Here is a 24,833-nt window from a genome sequence, read left to right on the forward strand (position 1 = left end):
TCTGAATTCTTCTGTCTAACACTGCCAGACGTAGCACTGCAGTACTGCTGAAGGTAATTCCTACTCTAATTTATGTACTACTTATTACAATACTAGATTATTTTCATTGCTGTTATTGAATTTACAGTACCTCCTACTGACCCCAACTGACAGTGAATCCCCGTTGTGCTAAGCACTGTAAAAATATATGGTGAGAGAGAATCACTATCCCAAAGAGTTTACAGTCCAGATAGAAAAGGCAGAGAAGGGTGGGAGGGGAAACAAAGACAAAGTGGTGAAATGTTTTGCCTAAGGTCACACAGCAGGTCAGTGGCAGAGCTTGGAATAGGACCTAGGTCTTCTGAGTCAATCCAATGCCCTATCCAATAGACAGACCATGCTGACTTTTCTCTCTCTGTCTGTCTCTCTCTCTCTCGCTCGCTTTACCCTGGGGTTGACTTTCCATTTTCTGAAGAATACCCATTTGACTTAAATCACCTCTTGAACCTTGCCATGTAACCATGCTGGTTTGGTTTGGGTTTTATGCCTTCCTACTTTTTTATTTTATTTTATAGCGTATTTGCCTCCCGTGAGTAAAATGTGATCTGCTTAAATGGCATCAATGTCAAGTCTAAGGGGTTTTGGATTTATAATATAGGTTATGCAATATAGCTCTAATAATTACCTGCCAATCAATAATAATAAAAATTCCTTAAATTTAGCCTCATTTTCCACAGTCTACTCCCTCCCCAAACTCCTGGTGGGGTAAGAGTAGCTTTGTTGGGGTGTGCAGGAGGTCAACAAATCCAGGCTCTGGCAGACAGAAGGGATTGAGTTCTGAAGGCCAAAGAAAGGGACCTTCAAAGAAAATGCCCTGCTAATAGCTCCCTCATGTCTAAACCCAGGAGTGTCTCATTCAAACGTTTCCACTGCCCACAACTGCAGGATTGTGACAAGGGAAGAAAGCATCAGTTTTCCAAGTCACCTCATCCTTAACCATTGAGGTGGGATTTTCAGAAGTGCACAGCATTGGCTTAGCTCTTCCCTCTGGAATAAATAGGAGATTTGCTATACACATGAATGGGAACGGTGTTATTGGTCAACACTGGGTTCTCTGTGTGTGTATGCTGACTTGACTCATCATCTAACTTGTTAATCACATGCCTCCACCTTCTTGAGTTAGTATTAATTATGCAATCTACAGGTGTCATGATGCTGCCAGTAAACAGAGAAATAGATCAAGAAATCTCTAGATTCTAGTCTTTCTATTTCCATACCAAAAAGCTGCATTTCTCACTTGGAATTAAATCTGAACACCTGTTCTTCATATGTCAAATGTTGGAGAGTTGTAATTTGAAGAACATAATCAAATGTTAACTAATGTGTAAATCCTTCTTATTGGTAAAATATATGTAATTGTCCCAATACTTCATGGGAGATTTAAAGCATTTGTTTACAAAGACTTCATTTTATTAACAAACTTCCTCTCCTTCAAGATGTTCATTCACTAGGAAGACATATTTTCTCTGCATTAGCATTATTGCAATATCCAAACAGAATTATAAATGACTTCTCTGAAATGGGACTTGTCTACTTGTGATTAAAAATCTTGACTGTACATCAAAGGCCAGAATTATAAATATACTTTGTGCACTATCTAAGTACAATGATAAAAATCCTATTACATAGTGTAAATAAGGAGAGCAAAATGGCTGTCACTGTGATATGTATTTAATTAAGTTTGTTCAGTTCAGTTATATGTAAGTGAGGAGAATATTTAGTTATTTAATTATAAGAGCCAGGATTGAAATATTTTGAAGTAGAAAAAGCAAGTTATCTGGTAAAGCTGAGGTGATCGCTACTAACTTTTATATAATTGCCTTGCAAATAACTGATTTTAATGTGTGTTCATGGTATACTGAGTTATATGGAATACCTCTGAAATCTAGGCAAGAGTGTAAAGATTTTAATGACAACCACTTTATTTAGGATAGAGTCCTCTCTACCGTACGTCCAGAGGTAGGACGATGGTGATATAATGAACTTATTTTTGAAGAACTTTATGAGAAAACTCGAGAGAGAATGTTCCTGGAGTGCATCCATCACACACAAATTAAATGTAGAGACCTCTGTTATTGGAACAAGTGGCAAAATTTTATTTACACTTTGTGAGCTTAGTATGTGAAAGTTTTCTCTTTGGGAAACTTGTGTGTGTGATGCCATCTAATTTATTTAATCAAATCTGTGGCACCTTGCTTGTAAATTTATTCCAAAACATAGAAATGTTGTTAAAAAGCCATCACTGGCTTCACATATGTCACACACAGAGAATGAAGGGTTCCAGCCTTATGTACAGTTTCAGTGTATCCTTAAATGACTTGTACATTTCAAAACCTGGGGGACAGAAAGCCTTGGCCAGGGACAGATATAGTGGATGTTGGTGCTGTGTGAAGTTTCCACTATATACCTTTATCAGAGCACCACAAACTTTGGCCAACAACATCTTTTGCTATTCTAGTTATGGGTCTGCACATCTCTCTGCCTAAACACATCCTCCCTTCTTCAGATGAAACATTAGACTACAGAGCTTTTCCCTGTCTCTTGTGGACATCCAAGTAAAAGTTCCTGTGGTGCTTTTGGAAAAGACAAATAACCTGCATCTTGGCCAACATTTTCTTAATTCTAATGTCTTGTGTGAACTATTTGTAAGTGTTTAATGGCTACACAATTACTACACTAAGATACCCTAATTTACTGCTGGTAAATACCTTTGAGATACTTAAAGCACATAAGACATAGGTAACACCAAAATCTTTTCTGGCCTGCCTAACCAGCAAACTCCTCTTCTTTCTTCAAACTTCTGCTGAACAAAGGAGAATAAAAAATGGCAGTTTGCATAATTGTGCTTTTATATAGACTAACTTAACCATGAGATTAGAATGAGAAACACCACAATCATTTTATCCCTGATTCCCAGGGCAGATCAGTGTAAAATATTTTCTGCTCTAACTAAATTCTCTGTCTATCCTCCCCCGCTAACCCCACCTCCAACCTTAACATTCCTTTTTAAGTGTATCCAGACAAGAATTTTATGCAAGTCTTGCCACTTTTTAAAACTTATCTTTAAGTGCAAACAAAGGGAAATTATTTTTAATGAGCCCCAGGTGTAATCATGTAGTGTGAGCAGCTAGCATTTCTGAATACAAACTGCAGTTCAGAATGCAGTGGCTGGCTCTCCGCTCTGATCTGTTCCTCTGATAAAGGGTCATGGAAAGAAGAAACTGAGGTGGTCTTGATATACATCTTGGTGCACAGGAGAATGCAGTGAATATTCCAAATGTCTAAAGGAGCTTTATAGCCTTTGTGGGGCTCGCTAATACCTTTCTCCATTTCTCTGGGCCAGAAGAGAGCTGTCAGAATTCCCTCAAGAAACCAGGCATTTATAATAAGCCCCGGAAGCTGAAAGGTTAAGAAGAAATTTGTGGGGTTCTGGAACATGAATTAGAATATTGTCAGGCTGTCAAGTGACCTGTCAAGGTGCTCTGGGGAAAAATGAGGACAAAACACAGGCTCTGATATTCTTGGCAAAGTATAGTTAAAGCTAAACAGAGATCAGTATTTGAGTAGTATCCAGGAAGAAAAGAAAGTGCTGGAGCCAATGATAAATTATACTTACATAGTATTTGAAAACCCACCTCCTCCCCCACTTCTAAAGACATTTCTTGCTAGTGTATTATTAAGCACCCTTTAGAATTCACCCCGCCCTGACCCTTTGGCTTTCACCTTTTTCTTGTTTAATTTAATTGCTCTTTGCCAGAAGAGCAGAAATGTTTCTCTTTTAGAAGAAAGAAAATGTGCAGAGTCTCTAGTAACCCTTTATTTCACAAACACTGAAGCAAATATAACATTGTCACAGATTTCCTGTTTTATAATCAGGGCAAAATGATTTAAAGGCCTTATCAGGGTATGAGCAAAGGGACAGAGTCACAGATCTAAAGAAAGATTAAGAGGTGTAAGAGTGTTTTGGATAATTCTGAAGAGAAGCCAATTCAGATATTACTCAGTGCAATAATTTAATGGGGTGGATTCTAATGGGTCCTCCAGCCTATTTCTGGTGACTGTCCTAATGGAAGTCAAACTAAGGGCGATTAAAAAAACAGCTTCATGAAGTAAAATTAACAAGATTTCCTTAAGACAGAAAAATGTAATGTAAAATTTACAAAGGTAGAGTACCAAGCCTGTATCCTAGAGATTTCGGATTATCTTCTGTCAGTCAATGCTCAGCATTGAAAAAAATTACAGTGCACGCCCACAAATCTAGCTTGCTTGAAACATCTAAGGCTATGTCTACACTGCAAAGTTAAGATGCGATTGCAGCATGGGTAGGTATACCTGTGTTAGCTTTAGTGCAGACATGGTGGCACGGGCTTCAGCACAGGCTAGCAACCAGTCTGGTGTAGCCCATACTGAAGCCCATGATACCACATCTGCAATGCTGTTGTGTCTATTGTGTTATCTGTGCTAGCTGGATTAAAGCTAACATGGATCTGCCTACACATGCTACAATCACACTTCGGCTTTGCAGTGTAGACATACCATAAGAAGCTACAGCCAGGTGTGCAAGATGGAATGCCCCAGATGGCATGAAATAATGGATGACAATCTGCCACAGTGCATGTGGTGCCAGCTGCTAGGCCCACCAGACATACTGTAGTATGCAGTGTAGCTGTAGATCCATGGTTAGCTACAAACGGGACATAATTCCATAGATTCTAAAGCCAGAAAGTATCCGTGTGATTACCTAGACCAGGGGTGCTTTCAGAAGTGGTGTGCTGAGCCTTCATTTATTCACTCTAATTTAAGGTCTCTTTCTATAAGTCTATAATGCATACAACAATCGTTTAGTTATATCAAGTAAATAAGGTTTTTAAAATGTTTAAGAAGCTTCATTTAAAATTAAATTAAAATGCAGAGCCCCCTGGACCAGTGGCTAGGACCCAGGCAGTGTAAGTGCCACTGAAAATCAGCTCATGTGTCGCCTTCGGCACATGTGCCATAGGTTGCCTACCCCTAATCTAGACTGACCTGCTATATACCCCAGATCATAGAATTTCACCCAGTAATTTCTGTCCCAAGGACATATTTAGTAGTTGAGCTAGATCTTATAGTTTAGAAAGACAGGCAATCTTGATTTGAAGACTTCAAGTGATGGGAAATCCATCACATCCCTTGGTAAATTGTTCCAATTGTTAATTACCCTAACAGCTACATTTAGGCAAGGTGCAATTTTTTATCTAGCTTCAACTTCGAGCCATTGGATAGGTGGTCCACAAGCACATGTGCTCCCATCAGCAGTAAACTTTAGAACAGTGGTTCTCAACCAGGGGTACACATACTCCTGGGAGTACATAGAGTCTTCCAGGGGGTACAGCAGCTCATCTAGATATTTGCATAGTTTTACAACAGGCTACATAAAAAGCACTAACGAAATCAGTACAAACTAAAGTTTCATACAGACAACTTGTTTATACTGCTCAATATACTATACACTGAAATTGAAATTACAATATTTATATTCCAATAGATTTACTTTATAATTATATGGTAAAATGAGAAAATAAGCAATACTGTGCTGTGACACTTTTGTATTTTTATGTCTGATTTTGTAAGCAAGTAGTTTTTAAGTGAGGTGTAACTTGAGGATACACAAAACAAATCAGACTGCTGACAGAGGTACAGTAGTCTGGAAAGGTTGAGAGCCACTGCTCTAGAAGGCAGCAGTTTTAGCAAGCATGTTCCTGTTGCTGATATGAGCCATAAAAAGTCCCTTTCAGTACAGTGTGTTGACCTGAAGTGAGAGAATTTTCTTTGAGACAGAATGTCTCTTGTGCCAGATGTATATCCAGCAATATGCTGCTAACGCCATAGCACAGGCTGCTGCTGTAAGTTTAAAATTTAGCTTAGAACCTTCTATGAGATACTCTTGGGTCTTTCTAGGAATAAGTATTTTGACCAATAAGGATTTGGAAGTTCATTCTATAACTTTTTTGTACTATGTTATTTCCATTTAATCACTTGGATGGCTTTTAGTGCAACTCCAATGTAATATTACTATTGCAGTGTTTGGTTTTTAAAGGCATGGCCTACAGTAGAAAGTATGGAATTAATAGGTTTTAAAACTTTAGCAACAGAATCCTGCTAAAATACTTCATTAATCAGGTAAATATGGAGACAAAAGTTATTTCCTCTTCCACTCAGGCCATGTCTACATCTAAAATTTTGCAGCGCTGGTTGTTACAGCTGTATTAGTACAGCTGTATAGGGCCAGCGCTGCAGAGTGGCCACACTTACAGCAACCAGCGCTGCAAGTGGTGTTAGATGTGGCCACACTGCAGCGCTGTTGGGCGGCTTCAAGGGGGGTTCCGGGACGAGAGAGCAAACCGGGAAAGGAAACCAGCTTCGCCGCGGTTTGCTCTCTCGGTCCCGGAGCCACCCAGCAAACCGCAGGGAAGGAGACCTGCTTGCTCGGGGTTCCGGGACCGAGAGAGCAAACCGGGAACGCCGCGGTTTGCTCTCTCGGTCCCGGAGCCAGCCAGCAAACCGCAGGGAAGGAGACCTGCTTGCTCGGGGTTCCGGGACCGAGAGAGCAAACCGGGAACGCCGCGGTTTGCTCTCTCGGTCCCGGAGCCAGCCAGCAAACCGCAGGGAAGGAGACCTGCTTGCTCGGGGTTCCGGGACCGAGAGAGCAAACCGGGAACGCCGCGGTTTGCTCTCTCGGTCCCGGAGCCAGCCAGCAAACCGCAGGGAAGGAGACCTGCTTGCTCGGGGTTCCGGGACCGAGAGAGCAAACCGGGAACGCCGCGGTTTGCTCTCTCGGTCCCGGAGCCAGCCAGCAAACCGCAGGGAAGGAGACCTGCTTGCTCGGGGTTCCGGGACCGAGAGAGCAAACCGGGAACGCCGCGGTTTGCTCTCTCGGTCCCGGAGCCAGCCAGCAAACCGCAGGGAAGGAGACCTGCTTGCTCGGGGTTCCGGGACCGAGAGAGCAAACCGCGGCGAAGCTGGTTTCCTTTCCCGGTTTGCTCTCTCGGTCCCGGAACCCCGAGCAAGCAGGTCTCCTTCCCTGCGGTTTGCTGGCTGGCTCCGGGACCGAGAGAGCAAACCGCGGCGTTCCCGGTTTGCTCTCTCGGTCCCGGAACCCCGAGCAAGCAGGTCTCCTTCCCTGCGGTTTGCTGGCTGGCTCCGGGACCGAGAGAGCAAACCGGGAAAGGAAACCAGCTTGATTACCAGAGGCTTCCTCCTTCCACGGAGGTCAAGAAAAGCGCTGGTAACTGTCTACATTGGATTACCAGCGCTGGATCACCAGCGCTGGATCCTCTACACCCGAGACAAAACGGGAGTACGGCCAGCGCTGCAAACAGGGAGTTGCAGCGCTGGTGGTGCCCTGCAGATGTGTACACCTTCAAAGTTGCAGCGCTGTAACTCCCTCACCAGCGCTGCAACTTTCTGATGTAGACAAGCCCTTACTCTTTCTCTCAGCACTTTGAGATTCCTCTGAGGACTTGAGATAAATTTGGCTCCCTCTGGTTGCAGCCTTTTCCATCATACTCTTATCAGTAAGAAAAAAAAGTGTTCCCAATTACAGCCTGATTTCTCTTGAGAGTTCTGATCAAGAGACTTGGCTAGCTCTTCTCCCCCACAATTCAGATTTTCCTAATATATTAATAGCGTAGTTGTAATGGTAGATTTGCCTTTCTCATCCTGTTTTTTTAAACAAGGAACGTAAAACCTAATTATAAAATCTATAGGGCTGGATTCTCCATTTTCGCCAGCTGGAGATTCCTCAATATAGGGCAAATTTCCTTCGGCACAAGGCTAACAGACACAGCTCCACTGCCTTCCACACCAACTTTCCCACCACCACCTCCTACACTGGAACTATGCTGCTAGGTGTAAAAAGGAAAGGAAGAAGACATAGTCAGAGGAAGCGGGGGATATGTCAAAGTTACGGAAGGGTGTGGATGCATCAGGGGAGGAGGGAGCATGTGGGCCTGATTCTCAGCTGGCAGAAGATCTTCCACCAGCACCTTAACTTAAAGCAGCCTTCTTGCCAGCTTTAGCTTATACTGGAGCCAAGCAGTTAAGAATTAGGGAGTAATTGTCAGTCACACCCCTCCCTGCTGTTCACTATACCTATGTTTAGCTCAGGAACAATGGAGAATTGAGCCCAAAATGCAAGATGGGCTTCTCTTAAAAGTTCTCTTAAAAGCTTTTAGGAGAGCGTCAGACCTATACTCAGTATTACCCTCTGTTGCATTTGCTCTCAAATAAAGGGAATACTTAATACGGTGGTAATGCAAGCTTCATTTTAATGGCAAGCACCATCGTTCTTCGGGAAGGGTATAATTTTTATTTCTTCATTTTATAAAAATGGAAGAGCAGAAAATGTGAAATGTGGTTGAGATTTTCAAAGCCAGCTATGAAATTAAGCTACATTACTTCCATTAATTTTAACGGGAGTTATGTGGCTAACTCCCCAATTGACTTTGAAAATATTAACCAGTGTATGTGTGATGTGCCTATGGTACATATGTAGAGATATGTGATAAATTACAGAATTAAATGATTTATTTGCCTTCTTCATGCAACTTAGTCTGCCTCACCTCCCCTATACCCACTGATCCATCTTCCACAGCAGAGCCTGGAACACCTCAAGCACCTGAATGCCAAGCGTTTTAAACAAAAACAGCCTGCCAGAAAAATAGTCCTTTCTGCTCCCCTTCAAATAAACAGGTTATCCCCCAAAGTATATTGCTCAATGGCATGAGGTGTTCCATCCTGAACCATTGGTATTTCTTGTGACATAGGTCTAGGAATAGGTACTTTATATGTGAAAAATCAGGCTCCAGGTATCTCAAGTTGGGCATCTGGAAATTGGGACTTTCAAAATTGGTTGACACTATTGAAAATATTTTTCTTTCTCTCTGCCTCAGTTCCCCATCTGCAAAATGTGGATATGAATAGGTCTCACAGGTGTTGGTAAAGATACATTCATTAATGTTTCTGAGACACTTGAAATACCATTGTGATGAATGCCATAGAGAAACCTCTGAAGAAATAAAAATATTATTGTTTCAGTTCAGCTTTAAGATGGTGTGCATTATGGCAATACATTTACCTACTTTTGGATTTTGTGTACTATCTGAAGCCTCTGCTGCTGGCCATTGTTAGAGATACTGGACTTAGATGGACCTCAGGTCTGATTCAGTCTGGCAATTCCTATGTTCTAGTAACTTAAAAGATAGGGTCATACAGCAAATGATGAGAATAATAAGAAATATTGAACAGATGCCACATTTAAAGAGTCTGAGGTCCTTTGAGAAAAAAGCTGTCTTGTGATTATGTAAGTAAAGATTGTATCATAATGCATACACATAGAGGCAAAATTAGCTTCTACTGTAATTTTTACATTACCTAACTTTTAAGAGCCTCATTTTGCAACCTTAATGGTTTTTTAATGTAGTTTTGGTTTTGTATGGAATAATAGTAAATTTGGATAATCTGTTTTGAGCAACTGCACAGAAAAACAAAGGAACATTCAGTACAATAACTGCTATTCAAACAGGCTATAGGTACCATGAGTTCTGCAGCCAAAATTCTGTTTGTTTTTGTTTAGGTTTATTTTGAGTAGTTAAAATTCTTGAGTAGATTGTTAGTTATAGAGGGTTTCTTTTCTATTTGCTGTTGGAAAATTGTCCCCCAGAATGCTCTTCCTGATGTTAAATACCAGGATAGAGGTAAAGTGGGCGAGCTAATATATTTTACTAGCCCAGCTTCTGTTGGTGAAAGAGACAAGCTTTCAAGCTGCATGATTCTGTTACTTTAAAACCCCTTTTGAACTAGTATAGTGACAGGTTTCAGAGTGGTAGATGTGTTAGTCTGTATCAGCAAAAAGGAGGAGGAGTACTTGTGGGTGCCACAAGTACTCCTCATTCTTTTTGCCTTTTGAACTAGTTGTTGCCTTATTTAATACATGAAAAAAGTGTTTTTGTTTTGTCTTTTGTGTAATTAAAAAAATACACTGAAGACCTTTTATAAAACGTGAAGTTTCCTTGCTGATGATCCATTATGAGTGAAATTTGTGAAGCATGCTATTGAAATGAAAATCCTAGGATAATACATTATCTCTATCTTAGCCAAGGCCCTCCAGTTGCAGTTTGAGGCAAAGGAGAGAATTCTGCACTAGATTTTTATAGCATTTAAGGCTTTTCTATAGTGATCTGAAGTCTTGAGCAATTTTTGAATTTTAGTAGTAGAACTATAACAAAACCAAACCCTACTAGAAGTAGAAAGGGTCATGGTGTGTGTAAGTCCAGGTGGAATATTAATAGTAACAAACTATTCTAGAGACATCTGGAATTATTTTTTTGCTTATTTTCTGGGTTGCTGTTGCATATTTCACTGACTTGTGATACTGTCCTATTCAACTGTCTTTGTGGAGCATGAAAATTATTTGCAAGATACATTTTAGCTGCATTACTGTATATCTTATTATTCTGTACTTATATCTAGATCCATCAGTTTCAAAAAAACATTAAAAAAAGTATCCCTCGAGTGGTTGCAGATTCTTCTACTTTGAAAAGTGGTACCAGGGTGAGATGGATTTCTGGTGATTACAATGGGAAATACAGCTGGAACTGATAATATCTCAAAATGGAAGAAACTGCTGTAGTACAAGCACCATGCATATCCCAGAACCCTAAGTAGTCCTATCCTTGCAGGACCCATGGCATAGTCAACATCTTTCCATCCCTTGCGAAATGTATGCATTTCCTTTGGCCATGCTGCTCCTTCGTTAGCTGCGACGTCACTGCTGAGCAATGCAAGGCATCTGCTCACCCCTTGGAACTGGGCACATTGCTCTGAAATGCCTTTTCAGCAGAAGAAATAGAAAATAGGGTCCATTAATCAAATCCCAATTTTAAAGGGATCATTTTATTTTGACAATAACTGTTTTTAATCAGTTTATGCCTTAATATGTTGCTAAATGTTTCAACCATAGCAGTTTTAAGCATGAAAATGAGACTCCACATGAAAATGATTTACTAATACTTGTAATGATATTTCCAAACCGGAATTTGACAAGTGCAGTAGACTGATATTTAATAAAACCATGCACTCAGCCTGACTCAACTTAGTGTGTGATATGGGGAACAAAGGATTTCAGTCTAAATGGTATTTTATTTTCTTTCTGATGGGAACAGCTGCTTTCTCTTCCTGCATCCTCACCCAGATTCCTTTAGTGACCTCTGAAGTATTAGATATCCATGTAAATTGCAAATTGCACAAAGCTCTGTGAAAGCTTGCTCCGGCATCGGAGCACTAGGATGAGAAAACTGGACAAGTGTCTCATAATATAAACATGCCAATTAGAGATGGGCCATTGTCACCCAGAAATTGGATTTGAATCCACACTTCCTCAGAGTTTGAGAGTGGGATCAAATTCAGTGTTCCAGCACAACCAATTATAGAGAGAGACCTGAGTTGCAAAATTTAGAGCTAGTTCTAGTTCTGAGCTCTCCCAGAATGCAGAGAGGGTTGCACTGGGTGTTCTGGAGTCATCTTTTAGTGTACTAACCTGTTCCTCCGTGGCTGCTTAGTCCAGGCCAGTTCTTAGGTATACTCTAAATGTGGTGACATTAACACATTAAACTGTGTTAGTCACTTTGGGAGCCAGAAAGCCTCTACTGCAGTAAGCTGTTCCACCCATGCTGAGGACCACAGAGTGAGTCTGTGTCCAGCAGCCTTCACCAGGAACCCCTTTTTTACTCATTGCAACCAAATTGTCTCTTCTCTGCTACAACAGACACTACAATTACATCTCTAATCATAACTTTACACCTCTCTTTCCCCACATACTACCAAAAATGTGAACTTGAGTGAGGGGCAGGGTCCAAAGTTGTAGAAATTATTTATTTTAATTGTATTTTCTTAGTGCTGCGAGGTGCACACAAGCTATGGCAATGGCCACAATATTTTTTATCATTTTATTTAGTTAGTGTATTTATAATTTTTTCTGTAGAAATAAAATTCCTGCAATAAATGCATAAGCTTTAGGCTCTTTCTGCCTACCTGATGTCACCACCTGAGATAGTTAATGTAAATTTTTCTCTTTCTCTTCTTTGTGCTGCTTTGTTATATTGCCTCTTCAGCTTTTACTAGGTGCCACACTCAAATGCTGAATGAATACTCTTTGTATTGTGTGTTTATTTGCATGGTAGTCACATGATCTCTCAGAAACAATGAGTGGGAGGAGAGAAAAACAGTGTTTGAAAATGTGTGTGAAAATTATATATTTTAAACCATGTTTTACGTTAATTTTTTCAAATGGTTGCATCATTGCTAAGTACAAACACATACTCTTCTTCCCATCCTTTTAAATGACATATAGAATAGGGCCATGCTTTTCAAGATGGTTTTATAATCCAAGCTATGGCTGACATGTAATAGAGTGCCACTGGCCATATCACTGCCCCTTTTACACTTTGTCTAAGGCATGAACGTTTGGTTTTTTTTTTAAGTCTGATTCAAGGTTGTCTCATTGGTCATGTTTGAGGTCCTAATTCAATCACTGGAGTATGGTTAGACTGCTTATGCAAAATTTATTGCTCTGCAAATCAGGTTAGAAATATTGCAGCTATTCATAAGTAAAGCAAAGTTTTTGTCATGGATATTTTTAGTAAAACTCATGGACAGGTCATGGGCAATAACCAGAAATTCATGGCAGTCCGTGACCTATCCCTGACTTTCACTAAAAATATCCCTGACAAAATGAGCAGGTGGGTTCAGCACCCACTGCTACTGGGGCTCCTGGATCCCCCGCCGCTGCAGTCACTGGGAGCTCTAGGGTCCCCCATCATTGTGGGGAGTGGAAGCTGCAGGGTCATCCTGCTTGCAGGACTGGGCTGCTGCAGGATACCCTCACCCCTGGGACAGCTGGGCATTCATGGGGATCCCCTCCAGCCACTGCAGCTGGGAGCTGCAGGGTCCTCCAGCTGCCCACCAGCTGTCCCCTCCCCACCCACCATGGGTGGGAAGCTGTGGGGACCATCAGTCACTTGCCGCAGCTAGGCAGCTGCGGGGAGTCCCTCCACCGCCAGCTGCAGGGAATCTTCATCGTCCCTGGCTGGACAGCTGCGGGGTGCCCTCACCAGTGTGGGGGCTAGGAGCTGCGGGGAGGAGAAGCTTCCTGGGAGCTCCAGCCCGGGGGCAGAAAATGTCATGGAGGTCAATGGAAGTCACGGATTTCATGACTTCCGTGACCTCTGTGACATAATCATAGCCTTATTCATAAGACTTCTGATACTTCTTAGATGGTGTTGGTTCAGGAATTCTGGGAGAACAACTTTTCTTGCTTTGCTTCAGCACTGCTGCTTTCAATCCTAGTCAGAAGCAGAGACCAGTTCATGAAAATTAAAAGGAAAGAAAACAACACTGAACTTTTTCAAACCTTAAATCAGTCTAAGATTTGAGTAAAGGTTTGGTTCTCATTTTATTGGACCTTGCTAACCAGTCCCTAGTGGGGACCAATATGAAAGTTTGAATGGCAGCCAACGAAAGAACTGTAACTCTGTAAATAACAGTATTACAAAGTCACAGATTCCATTAAATAAGTTATTTGATTACTTAACATTTTTGGTTTCAAGAACTTTTAAGCAGTTAAGTTTGCCTCTTTTGGGGCTGTCATCCATAAAGTTTTACAAGCCTGGTCAAAATGGTTCTTTTGCCATTCTTGTCCCCTTTGTCAGTATTGGCTCACAGGGCTTCAGTTTCAAGCAGTGTTGACTGGTTTTCAGCTAGTATTATCCTATAGTTGGGTAAATTTCTTTAAAGACCCATTAGACAACTTTTGGGTCTACACAACAAGAGATTCAGGAAACAAATTTTAAAACTATTTATTTGGCAAAAACAGTGAAATATGCACTCTGTCACTTGTAATATTTTAATGAAGAATGCCAGCGGCTTTTGTATTGAATGAACTCTCTCTCTACAGGGTGTTCCGGAAGACTTGCTGTTCTTTTATGAACATATCCGAAAGGGTGGTGGAGTCTTTCGAGTTGACCAGTGCCTCCTCCAGTATCGCTACCATCCACAGGCAGCAACTCATTCTGTTCTAGAGTAAGTTGTATTTTTATAATAGACAAAACTTGCTTGTTTCTTGGGTTGTTGGCAGTGGAAGTGAAGTGGTTAATCACTTTCCCAAATGTAGATGGTCAAGACACTTATTCCTTTTAGCACTTTTATAAGGTGACTTAGTGACAGGATAATTAGCTATGACTAGGCGTCAATGTTGCAGTGATATGGAGAGTATAATGTAGTATACCAGTAATGGCATCTTCTAACAGTGGCAGGCTGCTTACCTTTTCTTTTCTCACTGTAATCCCAGTTTGAGAGAAGTAGTGGGATCTTGGTGTTTGAACTCTTGGGACGACTTGAGTTCTAATACTGTCACTCATTCACTGTGTAACTTTGGCCAAGTCATTTAATCGCTGTGTGCCTCAGTTTGTCCCCCCTTTTACAAATTGGTAATTATACGTAACCATATGAAATTATACTTGATTACTTAATCATTGTAATGTGTTTTTGAGATCCTCTAACAAAAGGTGCTCTGTAATTGCAAGGTAGTATTAAGCTTTTATGACTAATCTTCTTTAATTTGCTTCAGATAAAAAGTTGGTACAAGAGTCCTGAAATAGGAAATGAAAAAGAGATAATTGAAATTTTAATTTAAAAAAGAACTACCGTACTTAGTATTGCGTTTTGTCACGTTAACAAAAAAGATTATTTTAAAAGGTAAAAAATTTGAGCTGGCAGTGAACTTCTCATCTGATAATTTCATTGTTACTGGTCTATTTTCTTTCTCTCCCTCAAACAACTTAAAAAACTGATTCAGTTTCTGAAGTTTGAAAAACACATGATGTTGCAGAATAATTATTTCAAGACCTTTCTCATCAGTCACTGCATTTAGAGTGCTATTGTACCCTGAAAAGAAATTCTGTAAAATGCTATTGGTAATTCCCTATATCATCTTACCTATCAAAAGATGATCTTCCTAACTGGCAGTCGTGTAAGCTCAGCCTGGGATCTGAGAAGCAAACTGGGCGGTTTCCATCATGACTAGTAGTAATCCATACCTACTAATAAAGGGCTCTGTGAGCCAAGTTATTTCTTCAGAGAGACCTGTTCCTTCATTGCAGCTGCAGCAGAACTCTAAATAATTTTGTTGTAGATACATGAAATAGAATAGGATTTTCACTCACTTGGGTTAGTTCTGGAAAAAAATGTATGTTCCTAACTTGGGTTAGCTAACCCACTTTAGCTAACTTGGGTTAAAATAGGAGTGAAGACATAGCAATTCAGCTTTTAACTAGGGTTAGCAGCGTGAATTGAGCCCCAGGCTCTCCTATAAGCTTTAACTCAAGCTACTAACCAAAGTTAAAAGCTGAGTTGCATGTCCTCACTATGATTTTAACCCGAATTAGCTAATGCAGGTAGCTAACCCAAGGGTTTTTTGTTTGTTTGTTTGTGGCAGTCTAAACATACCCTCAGTCTTAGCTGTATGGACTCTACAGGGTAATTAGTAAAACTAAGAACTAACCAAAGCATGGAGACAAAACCAGGTTTTTAAAGAGTTGCTGATGGTAAGTTGTAGGGTGTAACTATATGCTATTTTTTAATATAGATAATAAACTCTGAAGCATCAGATAGAAAAAAATGTTAATTTTGCAAATAAATATAATATGAATGACTTCCCTTTTACTACTATTTAAATATAAGGGCTTTTTTTTCTGTTCATATGTATGACCAATTTGGCTGCTAGTTACAGACTTCTCAGCCATGCGCCACAGGATGCTAAATTTTCTTGGAAGATTGTTGCTTGTTTCTGTGGGAAAGCATCTTATTTTTGGAAACGAGCATGTTCTGAATTTATTGCAAGCTATTGCTTATTCAAATGTGCAAGGTTGTGTGGCATAAGTATCCTTGATTACAACATTTATTGAGAATGTGGAACTTCTATAAACTGTTTCAGATGTGCAGTTGTAGGCTTCCAAACTGGCACCTTCCATGTCTCATTTTTCTGTCTTGCTGTTTTTCTTGTTGGCTTCCCCACCCCATTATTATGGTTGTTGCTGTTAGTATTATTTTATGTGTTTGGTTTTTTTAGCATGAAGTTGTGTAATATGTTTTTTCTTGGATGCCTACACTATGCTGTGCCAAAGTTGTAAATAACTTTGGGAACCACTTGATGTGGATGACCTCAAGGTGTGTTGTTGCGGAAACAGTGAGGAAAAAAAGAAGTTCATTGTCATCTGCGCAAGAGCCTAACCTTATTAGTCACATCAGATCTTCATAAGTTGCCTCACAGTATCCTCCACCTCTTCTAGAAGCCCATCCCTCCATGATCCGTCTGAGTAGTTTCCTAGATCCATAGGGTATGCTATGCCTCCATCCTATATACTGTCTTTCTGGGGTACCCTTCTTAATGACAGCCCTGGGCCTCTACTTTACTAAAGGGGATCCTCTTGGATACATTAAACCCAGACTGGGTCTGTCGTTCTTTCTCACTGTGACTCCTTCAGCAGATCCTGGTGAGCTTAGACTACGGTTGAGATTTACCCTCTTAGAAGCTCTGCAACCAGCAGATGTTTTCAGAGACAAAGGACAGCCTTTTCAAAACAAGACTTTATTTGTTAGTCAACTGGAACATAGTGACACAGTTTCAGGTTAATTGCACCTGTATCCCGCACAGTCCACTCCAGGAGTGCCCCAGTCAGGTCTCAGGTCTCCAGCCATCACTTGTCTCTAGGCAGCAACCCTTGTCCAATTCCTTTCTGACCCAGGTTTTTAGGCCGCACAGGTCCCTGCCTTAAACTGTGACCGGGAGACTGGCTTGCTAGAGATAGCAGCCAGTATCTGTGCATTGCTTTCTCTTCTAGGGCTATGAACGGTGTATTGCTGACAGTTACAAGTAACCACACAGCTCCTTCTAGACAAGCTCATTTATTCTTAAGGTAAAAGCATTACAGACAAACATCATAAAAACAATAAACAGATTTAAACACACACTAAACATACCTGGAGACACCCATCAGTCTACTGGGGTCTTAGCAGGCCATAGCCATTCAAACCCTTCCGCAAGGGTTGGGATCCCCCTTTGGCTAGACGGTCCTCTGTTCTCTGGATGAGAAATAAGGTCCTGAGTCAGTTTAAAGTTTATACTTTATATCAAAAGCCCTTTCTTTGTCTGTTGGTCTCTGAATAACCTAGTTTGAACCAGCATATTTAAGCCTCTCTGGGGTGTAGCTACCTCTCTGGAGGTGTTTACAACTTAAGCGATTCACCTTGATCACCCCAACCACAGTGTTTGGTTCTTGGAGGAGTTGTGGCAACCATCCCACACACCCGCCCAGAGTTGCATAAAGTCCAGGCCCCCTGTGATATATAAACCATTTGTAAACTTAATACTGTATGGTCCCCAAAGATATTGCATGGGGTTGCAATATCTATCACACACTATTTAGGGTTAAAATAATAAAGCAAAGCCTGAACAAATGTGTCTTGCCTAACTTGTCAGCTTTTCCTTGTTTAAGTAGGCAGGACTTGTCTTGCACCCAACTTCCCTGGCTTTGCCCAACCATCCTGGATTGAATTGTGTCATCCTCTAAGACAGCAGGATTCCTGTCCCCCTCTCCTAACACCTCAGTCCTTTGTCCCAAGTTCCAGCCATGCTGTTTTCACATGTACTGCCCTCCCCGTGCATTCAGGTAGGGAAGGGTTTGTGATCAAACAGGTAATTTGCCCATCCACATCCAAAAAGTCCCCTTGGCTGGAGTCATTAAAAGTTAATATTCTGGTCATTGGTCTCCATTGTGTCTCCAAGGTATCTCCATTCACATGTCAGACAGTTCTGGATAGTCCATTCACACCAAACTTGACATGTCTGTGTGACCAACATGCAGTCAATTCATTGCTTGTTCCTATTTCTGGAAATAAATTAACCACTCATATGCAGTGGATAGCAAGACATAAGTGAGTGTGGTAACTGAATTACACATAATATTAATACAGAAATTTCCCAGATTCTCCATAATACTATCCATCCCTCCATTCTTTTAGTGGTTTTCAGATACCAAGGAAATAAATGTGTACTATTAAATTATGAGCAAAGTAACCAACTGACTCAAATTTTAAAATTGGCTTGCGGGAATTGTCTATGGATTATCTGGGTTGGCATGAATTTTGAAGCAGTAAGCCACGAAACAAGAATATTTTTTTTTGTTTGAGAGCAAAAAGTTATTTACAAGAGTTGATTTTTTTTATTTTTTTTTTTTAGTACTTGTAACTTGGTCCCAGACTTCAAGAAGAAGAAATAAATCTTCAGTACAATGAAGAATATGGTTTGTTTATATAAAGGTGTGTCATACAATCTTTCAGCAAAGGTAGCAATCGCTCTGAATCTTCCGTGGGGCTGATCACAGAGTGTGTGAGGCCCCTTTTTACCCTTCAGGGGGAAAAAAAGCAACATTTGCTAACTTTTGCAGCCCCCTACTTGTTACATAGAGGGGAAAAAAAAAAGCAGCTGGCCAATGGCAGTTAGCCAAACATTTGATGATGTTTAACTATAGGCATTAATGATCTTTTGTCACTTTCAATTATTAATATACTTTATAGTCCAGATGACTAGAAGGTGGAAGTAGCTGCGAAGTTGGGGAAAAAACTCTTACCCTCTTCTATACTAGAGGCATCAGACTACATTATTAGATGTTTTGGTTCTTTGAGTAGAGGCAGCCATGTATTCCACTTCTTTGTGCATGTGCCCAGTGCATCAGAGCTGGATAATTTTGCCTAGAATACTCATATGCGGGTGGCACTTGCACCTCGTGGCCACAGCCTCTCCCCTGACTATATGAGGTGGCGCTGCCCCGACCCACCTCAGTTTCTTTTTACCATCCGTGGCTGGAATTGGAGCTCTGTGTGGGTTTTACCTCACAATCCCTCTCTTTTAGTGACTTTTCTAGTTCTATAGAGTTAGTTAGCTGTAGTTTAAGTATTTCCTTGGTGATATCCTTACCAGGGTTTTAAACATTGTCTTTTGTGTGGGGGAGCGATCCCCAACAACAGTCCCTATATGTGGTACTTGCTGTGTCTAGGCAAAGCCCACATCAGGGAGCAGTGTTCGGTTTGCAGATCGTTCATCTAATGGACCCAGGAGGCGAGGGAACTTCATCTGAAACTGCACTTGGTCGAACAGGCCATGCAGCCTGCTTCGGCACCAAGTCCCTCACCAGATCCGAGGTTGCCCTGGGGTTCTGAGAGAGTTGCCACTTCACCTGCTGGAGCTGGTGCTGCTCTGATGAGACAGGGTAGTCATTCCCATCAAGTGCACAGAGGAAAAGGTTGCGTAAGACTGACCGAGGCCATTCCTGGTCGTATGAGGACTGCTGGTGCTTGGGATGGAGCAGATCCCTTCAGCCACTCCGTGGTACCACACAAGGAGGTCAGAGACCCTGTACCATTGACTCTGTGTAACGTTTTACCCCATATTCTTTAAATATGCTTGCGATATGGATATGGCGTAACTGAGATATATTTTATGCAAGATGGGTCTTGTAAGATATCATTGAAAAGGTTATAATTTACAGAATGTGATTATCCAGTTTGTACGCATGTATCATTTCTGTATCTAAAGTTAGGAATATTGACTATGTAACAATTACAACTGTGTGTGTATTTGGGAGACACCCACCAGACAACAGGCCATCAGCCTTGATGGGCCATTAGGAAGAAACAATAAGACTTTGAAGATACTAATCTCTCTCCTTACTGAGAGGCGTTCTGGAACATAGCTGTGACACTACTAGGTCAGGTGGTCCTGTCACCTGGTACTAAACACCATCTTGGACTTTCTAGTAATTTTCCATGAAAAGGACGGAGAGGTCAAGATTGGAAAACAAAAGATTCCTGCCTTATGTAAATCTTATTTAAGGCTGGGGAGTAAGGCAAACAGGTCTTTTCTTCATTGCCTTCCTGCCCAAGAAGAAAGACTGCTGAAAATACCTGAAGAGACAAAGGAACTGAGCAGTGGTAAAGGTGAGGGCTAGGTCTAGACTAAGATACTAGTCTGTAAAGAGAAATAAATGGAACTCTAAGCTACCGAAACTCTGTAACTTACTTAAAACAACATTAGGGTGAGGAATTACTTCTTGAAACCACTCTGTTTAAGATCTTAAACTTAGTATGCGTGTTTTGTTTTATTTGCTTGGTAATCTGCTTTGTTCTGTTTGCTATCCCTTAATCACTTAAAACTTGCCTTCTGTAGTTAATAAACTTGTTTCGTTTATTATTAAACCCAGTTTGTGCAATTTCTAACTGGGGGGGGGCAAGAAGTTGTGCATATCTTCCTCCACATTGAGAGAGGGGGCGAATTTATGAGCTTACACTGTATAGATTTCTCTACAGCACAAGACAATATTATTTTGGTTGTACTTTCCAGATGGGAGCTGCACTTGAGTGCTGGGAGATTTCCTAGCTGAGTCTTCTCATAGAGAGCTGTTTGCAGATTCTGTGTTGTTCTATAGCTGGTACACTCCTACCTGTGTGCGTGTGTGCTGCCAGAGGCCAGAGAACCTAATTCAGCAAAACAGCAAGAGGGAGCCCAGGCTAGCGGAAGAGGCAGGCTCAATGAAATCCAAGTACATCAGGTGGCATCCCAGAAAGGGGGTCCAACCCGTCACACTCTGATTTCCTTTGCCTTTCTGTTCCAACTTTGCCCTCGGTCCAGGACTTTGCCAGGGCTATGTCTTTTATTGCCCCATTGACTGGGTGGGCTGCTGAGTCTGTCATCAGCCTACCCCAATATTTCCTTTTTGCAGTCAGTGGAAGTGGGACTGGTGCCAGGCTCAGCACAAAAGACCTCCCCAGCATCAGGAGTGTCTTCAGCACCCCTGTGACAGGTGCCACTGATGTTACCCTCCACTTCAGCACAGTCAGTTACCTCAGTACCGCTGCCAACTTTGAGGTTGACACAGCTTCTAGCATAGAGAAATGAGGGAGGCATACGCAGCACCACCAGTATTATTTCCGATGTTGGTGCCAGCTCCCTTGTCATTCTGGGCTGGGAACAAGTCAGATTGGCTGGCTTCACTTTTATCCCCTGAAGCCTGAGACTCGCTGGTGTCCAGGCTGGGGTCTTCCTCCTCTCACTCTCCATCACCTGACCCACATCGGCGATCATTCATGGAGTGCTGTGGGTACCAGGATTGGCAGTAATCTCATGGTCAGGATAAGGGCCCCTGGCCCAATGCCTACTGACCACCAGTGTCCTATCGGCACCAGCATCCAGGTCTGGCACAGTTGACTGCTTCATTTTCAATCCTGGACGATTCCACAATCCCTGGCTCTTTCTCCCTTTCGGTATTGGATGGTTATAAGGCATACCAGGACCTTCTGTGGCATGTGGCTGCTTCTCTAGGTATTTAAGCAGAGTTCCTGCAGAACAACACCCACAAGTTAGTGGATATCCTGCAGCCATCTGCCCCCAGGAGAGTCACCCTCCCTATTAATGATGCACTTCTTGAGTCTGCTAAGGTCCTCTGGAACGCACTCACTCCACTTGCAGTGAAACATGGAGAAATGCTACTTCATTCCAGTGAAGGGATTTGAGGGTTTTTACTCCCATCCAGCCCCAAGTTCCCTGGTCTCAACTGCAGTGAATGATAGAGCCTGGCAGGGCAGGTTTAAGTCCACTCCCAAGGATAAGGACTCTAAACTAATGGAGTTGATGAGCAGGAAGGTTTACATGTCCTCTTCCTTTCCAGATGCAGATTTCCAACCAGCAGGCATTGCTGTCCAGCAACAACTTTGTGAACTGGATGGCTATGTCTGAGTTTGTTAGACCAGCTGCCTGAAGTCTCAACATAGGAATTTTGAGCATTTGTTACCAAAGACTGTGTGGTGGCTAATGCTTTGTTGCAATTTGCATTGGACATCACGGATGCTTTGGCCAGAGTGATGGCTTTAGTGGTGACCAGGAGAAGGGCTTCCTGGCTGCAGAATTTGGACATTGCTCCTGATGTGCAGCAGGCCATAGATGATTTGCTCTTTGATGGCCAAGCACTGTTTTCAGACAAGATGGATGAGGCTCTGCACTGCTTCAAAGACTCAGTGAGTATCCTATGGTCTTTGGGGGTATACACATCAGCAGTCATGTCGGCAGTGCAAAGGCGCCACTACCATATTCAACAGTAGCAGTAGCAGAATCATCCACAGCATATGTTAGGGCAACCTTTACCTCTCCCGAGACAGCTGGACTATCCCAGAAAGGAGCATAGATCCAAGAGGAGGAAGCAGTTGGGTCCAGGGTTCAGCCAGTCTGTACAAACTTCCCTGGTGCCTCACAAGAGCCCATCTGACTCCTTCATCCTGAGCAGTATTCCAGTCGCTCCTTTCTCTCTATCCCCTCCATTTGTGGACAGGCTAGCCCACTTTCACAGTGCTTGGGGCTCGATCACTAACAACAGTTGGGTTCTAAACACCATCAGATCAGGTTATGCTATCTGGTTTCTCTCCATCTCTCCTCCCACTACCCCTCTTCAGGGACCCCTCTCCTGAGAAACTGCTCCTAAAACAGGTTCACTCTCTACTGGCTTTGGGAGCAATGGAGGAGATGTGACACTGGCAGACCAGGTTCCAGCTCTGGCCAAGGCTGTAGACATCAGCTGAGCTCTGACAAATTCATAGCTGGAAGCCAGATCAGCTCATCTATATATTAGTATTGTCAAGGTAGGTATTAGACTTGTAGGAATGTTTGTAGTGTTCTAACTCTAAAATGCTTATAAGTTGTTGCATGCATTAATCTGACTTGTAATGTCTATATCCTATGCTTCAAGGTAAAATACGTTTGCCTTATAACTGTAAAAGTGCCTGCTCTACTTATGAACCTTGGCGGGAAGAGTGGTTCCCCTGCCCATCAAGAAGGACTATCAAAACTAAATGGGCCATTATAAGACAAAAACTTTGTTGATTGCCCCATCTGCCTATGAAGAAGTTATGTGCAGGGGCACTTGTCTAACTGATTTGAACTCTGGGGGAAGTGTATAGATGCGCATAAGAAGAAATAGCTATCTGTTGTTTGAACTCTCTCAGATCTAGAGACATTAAAGTGGAGCAGAGATCCCCAGGGTTACATCTGAGTCTGTCCTGGAAGACATTTTGAATTGACAGCTTCCTACATCTCTGTCACTTCATTTGTGCATATATGTTGCCTGCTTTAACCTATAAATAACTCTCTCATTTCTTTCTCCTAGTTAGTAAATTCTTAGTTAATTTACTATAGGACTGGCTACCAGCATTGTCTTTTTGTTGTGAGATCTAAGGTACAAATTGATCTGGGGTAATTGACTGGTCTCTTGAGTCTGGGAGCAACCTGAATATTTTATGATCTTTGCTGTAAGTGACCATTTATCACTAAGTCCAGATTGCCTGGGTGGCAAAATAGACTGGAGTGCCCAAGGGCACTGTCTGTGACTCCATGGTAAGATTGGAATAATGCTGTAGGAGTTCACATTTGTTACTGGGTTGGTGAAATCTAATTATAGAACATACCAGTTTGGGGTGTCAGCTCAGCTTTTTGACAGTCTGCCCTGAGGTTGGCACTCAGGGCTGTGAACCACTCCAGACAGCATGACAGGAAGTTCCTCCAGAACCCTGGGTCATGACTTCTATTCCCAGTACTTTCTTGTGCCCAAATCCAAGGGAGCTTAAGATCCATTCTTGACCTTCGTAGCCTCAACAAATATATCAGATATATGAGGCGCTAAATGGTTACTCTATCGGCTATCCACCCCTCATTATCTCAGAATGACTGGTTTGCTACTGTGGACCTTCAGGACACCTACTGTCAGGTGGCAGTTTTGCCAGGTCACAGAATATTTCTTCAATTTGTCATAGTGGAGTGCCATTTTCAGTGTACGGTGCTTCCATTCAGCCTCTTGGGTTTTTACCAAATGCATGGTCGTCATCACCGTGTATCTCAGAAAGAAAGGAATACACAGCTTCCTGTATCTGGATGACTGGTGACTGAGGGATAGGTCCAAGATGAAGTTCTTGCTCATATTGACTCTATCCTGCACTACTCTACACTTCACCATCTGAGTCTCATCCTAAATACCAGGAAGTTAACTTTAGTTCCCACTCAGAAAATCAAGTTCAGCAGGGCCGTAATAGACTCCATGAGTTCAAGAGTGTTTCTGCTGACCAACCATTTTCAGGCAGTTCACTTCCTTTGCCTCAGTCTGCATTCTCAGCCTTCCATGAGAGTTCAGATGTGCCTGAGGCTCTTGGGTCACATGTCTACTCGCAAACATGCGGTCCAGTTTTCAAGATGGCACCTTCACCCTTTTACAGATATGGCTCAGGATGGTTTACTGTTGACTCTTCACCCCCTGGACAGACTAGTCCATCTTCCTCACCTGGTCTTGGACACTTTGCAGTGGTGGACATATCCAGAGAAGGTTTTCCAGGACATTTCCTTCATCCAGCCCTTACCAACCAGGTCTGTTGTCATCGATGCCTCCCTGATGGGTTAAGGACCACATCTGGGGTCACTGAAAGTTCAAGGTATGTGGTCAGAGCAGGAATCCACACTGCATATCAATGTGTTGGAGATTTGGGCCATATGCAATGCATATCACACTTTTGTGGACCATAACAGGAGCTCAATGGTTCACATACTTACAGACAATACCATCACAATGTGAACAGGCAAGGGGGAACCACACTCCAGGATGTTCTGCCAG

The 24,833-nt window shown here is 42.0% G+C and overlaps 1 protein-coding gene across 8 annotated transcripts in view; it reads left to right on the plus strand.

Moving 5' to 3' along the window:
- B3GNTL1 (UDP-GlcNAc:betaGal beta-1,3-N-acetylglucosaminyltransferase like 1) overlaps window positions 1-24,833 on the plus strand; it is a 329,647-nt gene that overhangs the window by 241,588 nt on the left and 63,226 nt on the right. For all 8 annotated transcript variants that reach the window (XR_003996594.1, XM_030534209.1, XM_030534211.1 and 5 more), the window contains one exon: window positions 14,030-14,154. Coding sequence is in view for 7 of the 8 variants with exons in the window: in XM_030534209.1 (XP_030390069.1) it covers window positions 14,030-14,154 (125 nt within the window). In the remaining variant the exon portion in view is untranslated. The remainder of the gene's footprint in view (window positions 1-14,029; window positions 14,155-24,833) is intronic.

Source organism: Gopherus evgoodei, chromosome 15, assembly GCF_007399415.2.
Source record: "Gopherus evgoodei ecotype Sinaloan lineage chromosome 15, rGopEvg1_v1.p, whole genome shotgun sequence".
In the NCBI taxonomy this organism is placed as follows: Eukaryota; Metazoa; Chordata; order Testudines; family Testudinidae; genus Gopherus; species Gopherus evgoodei.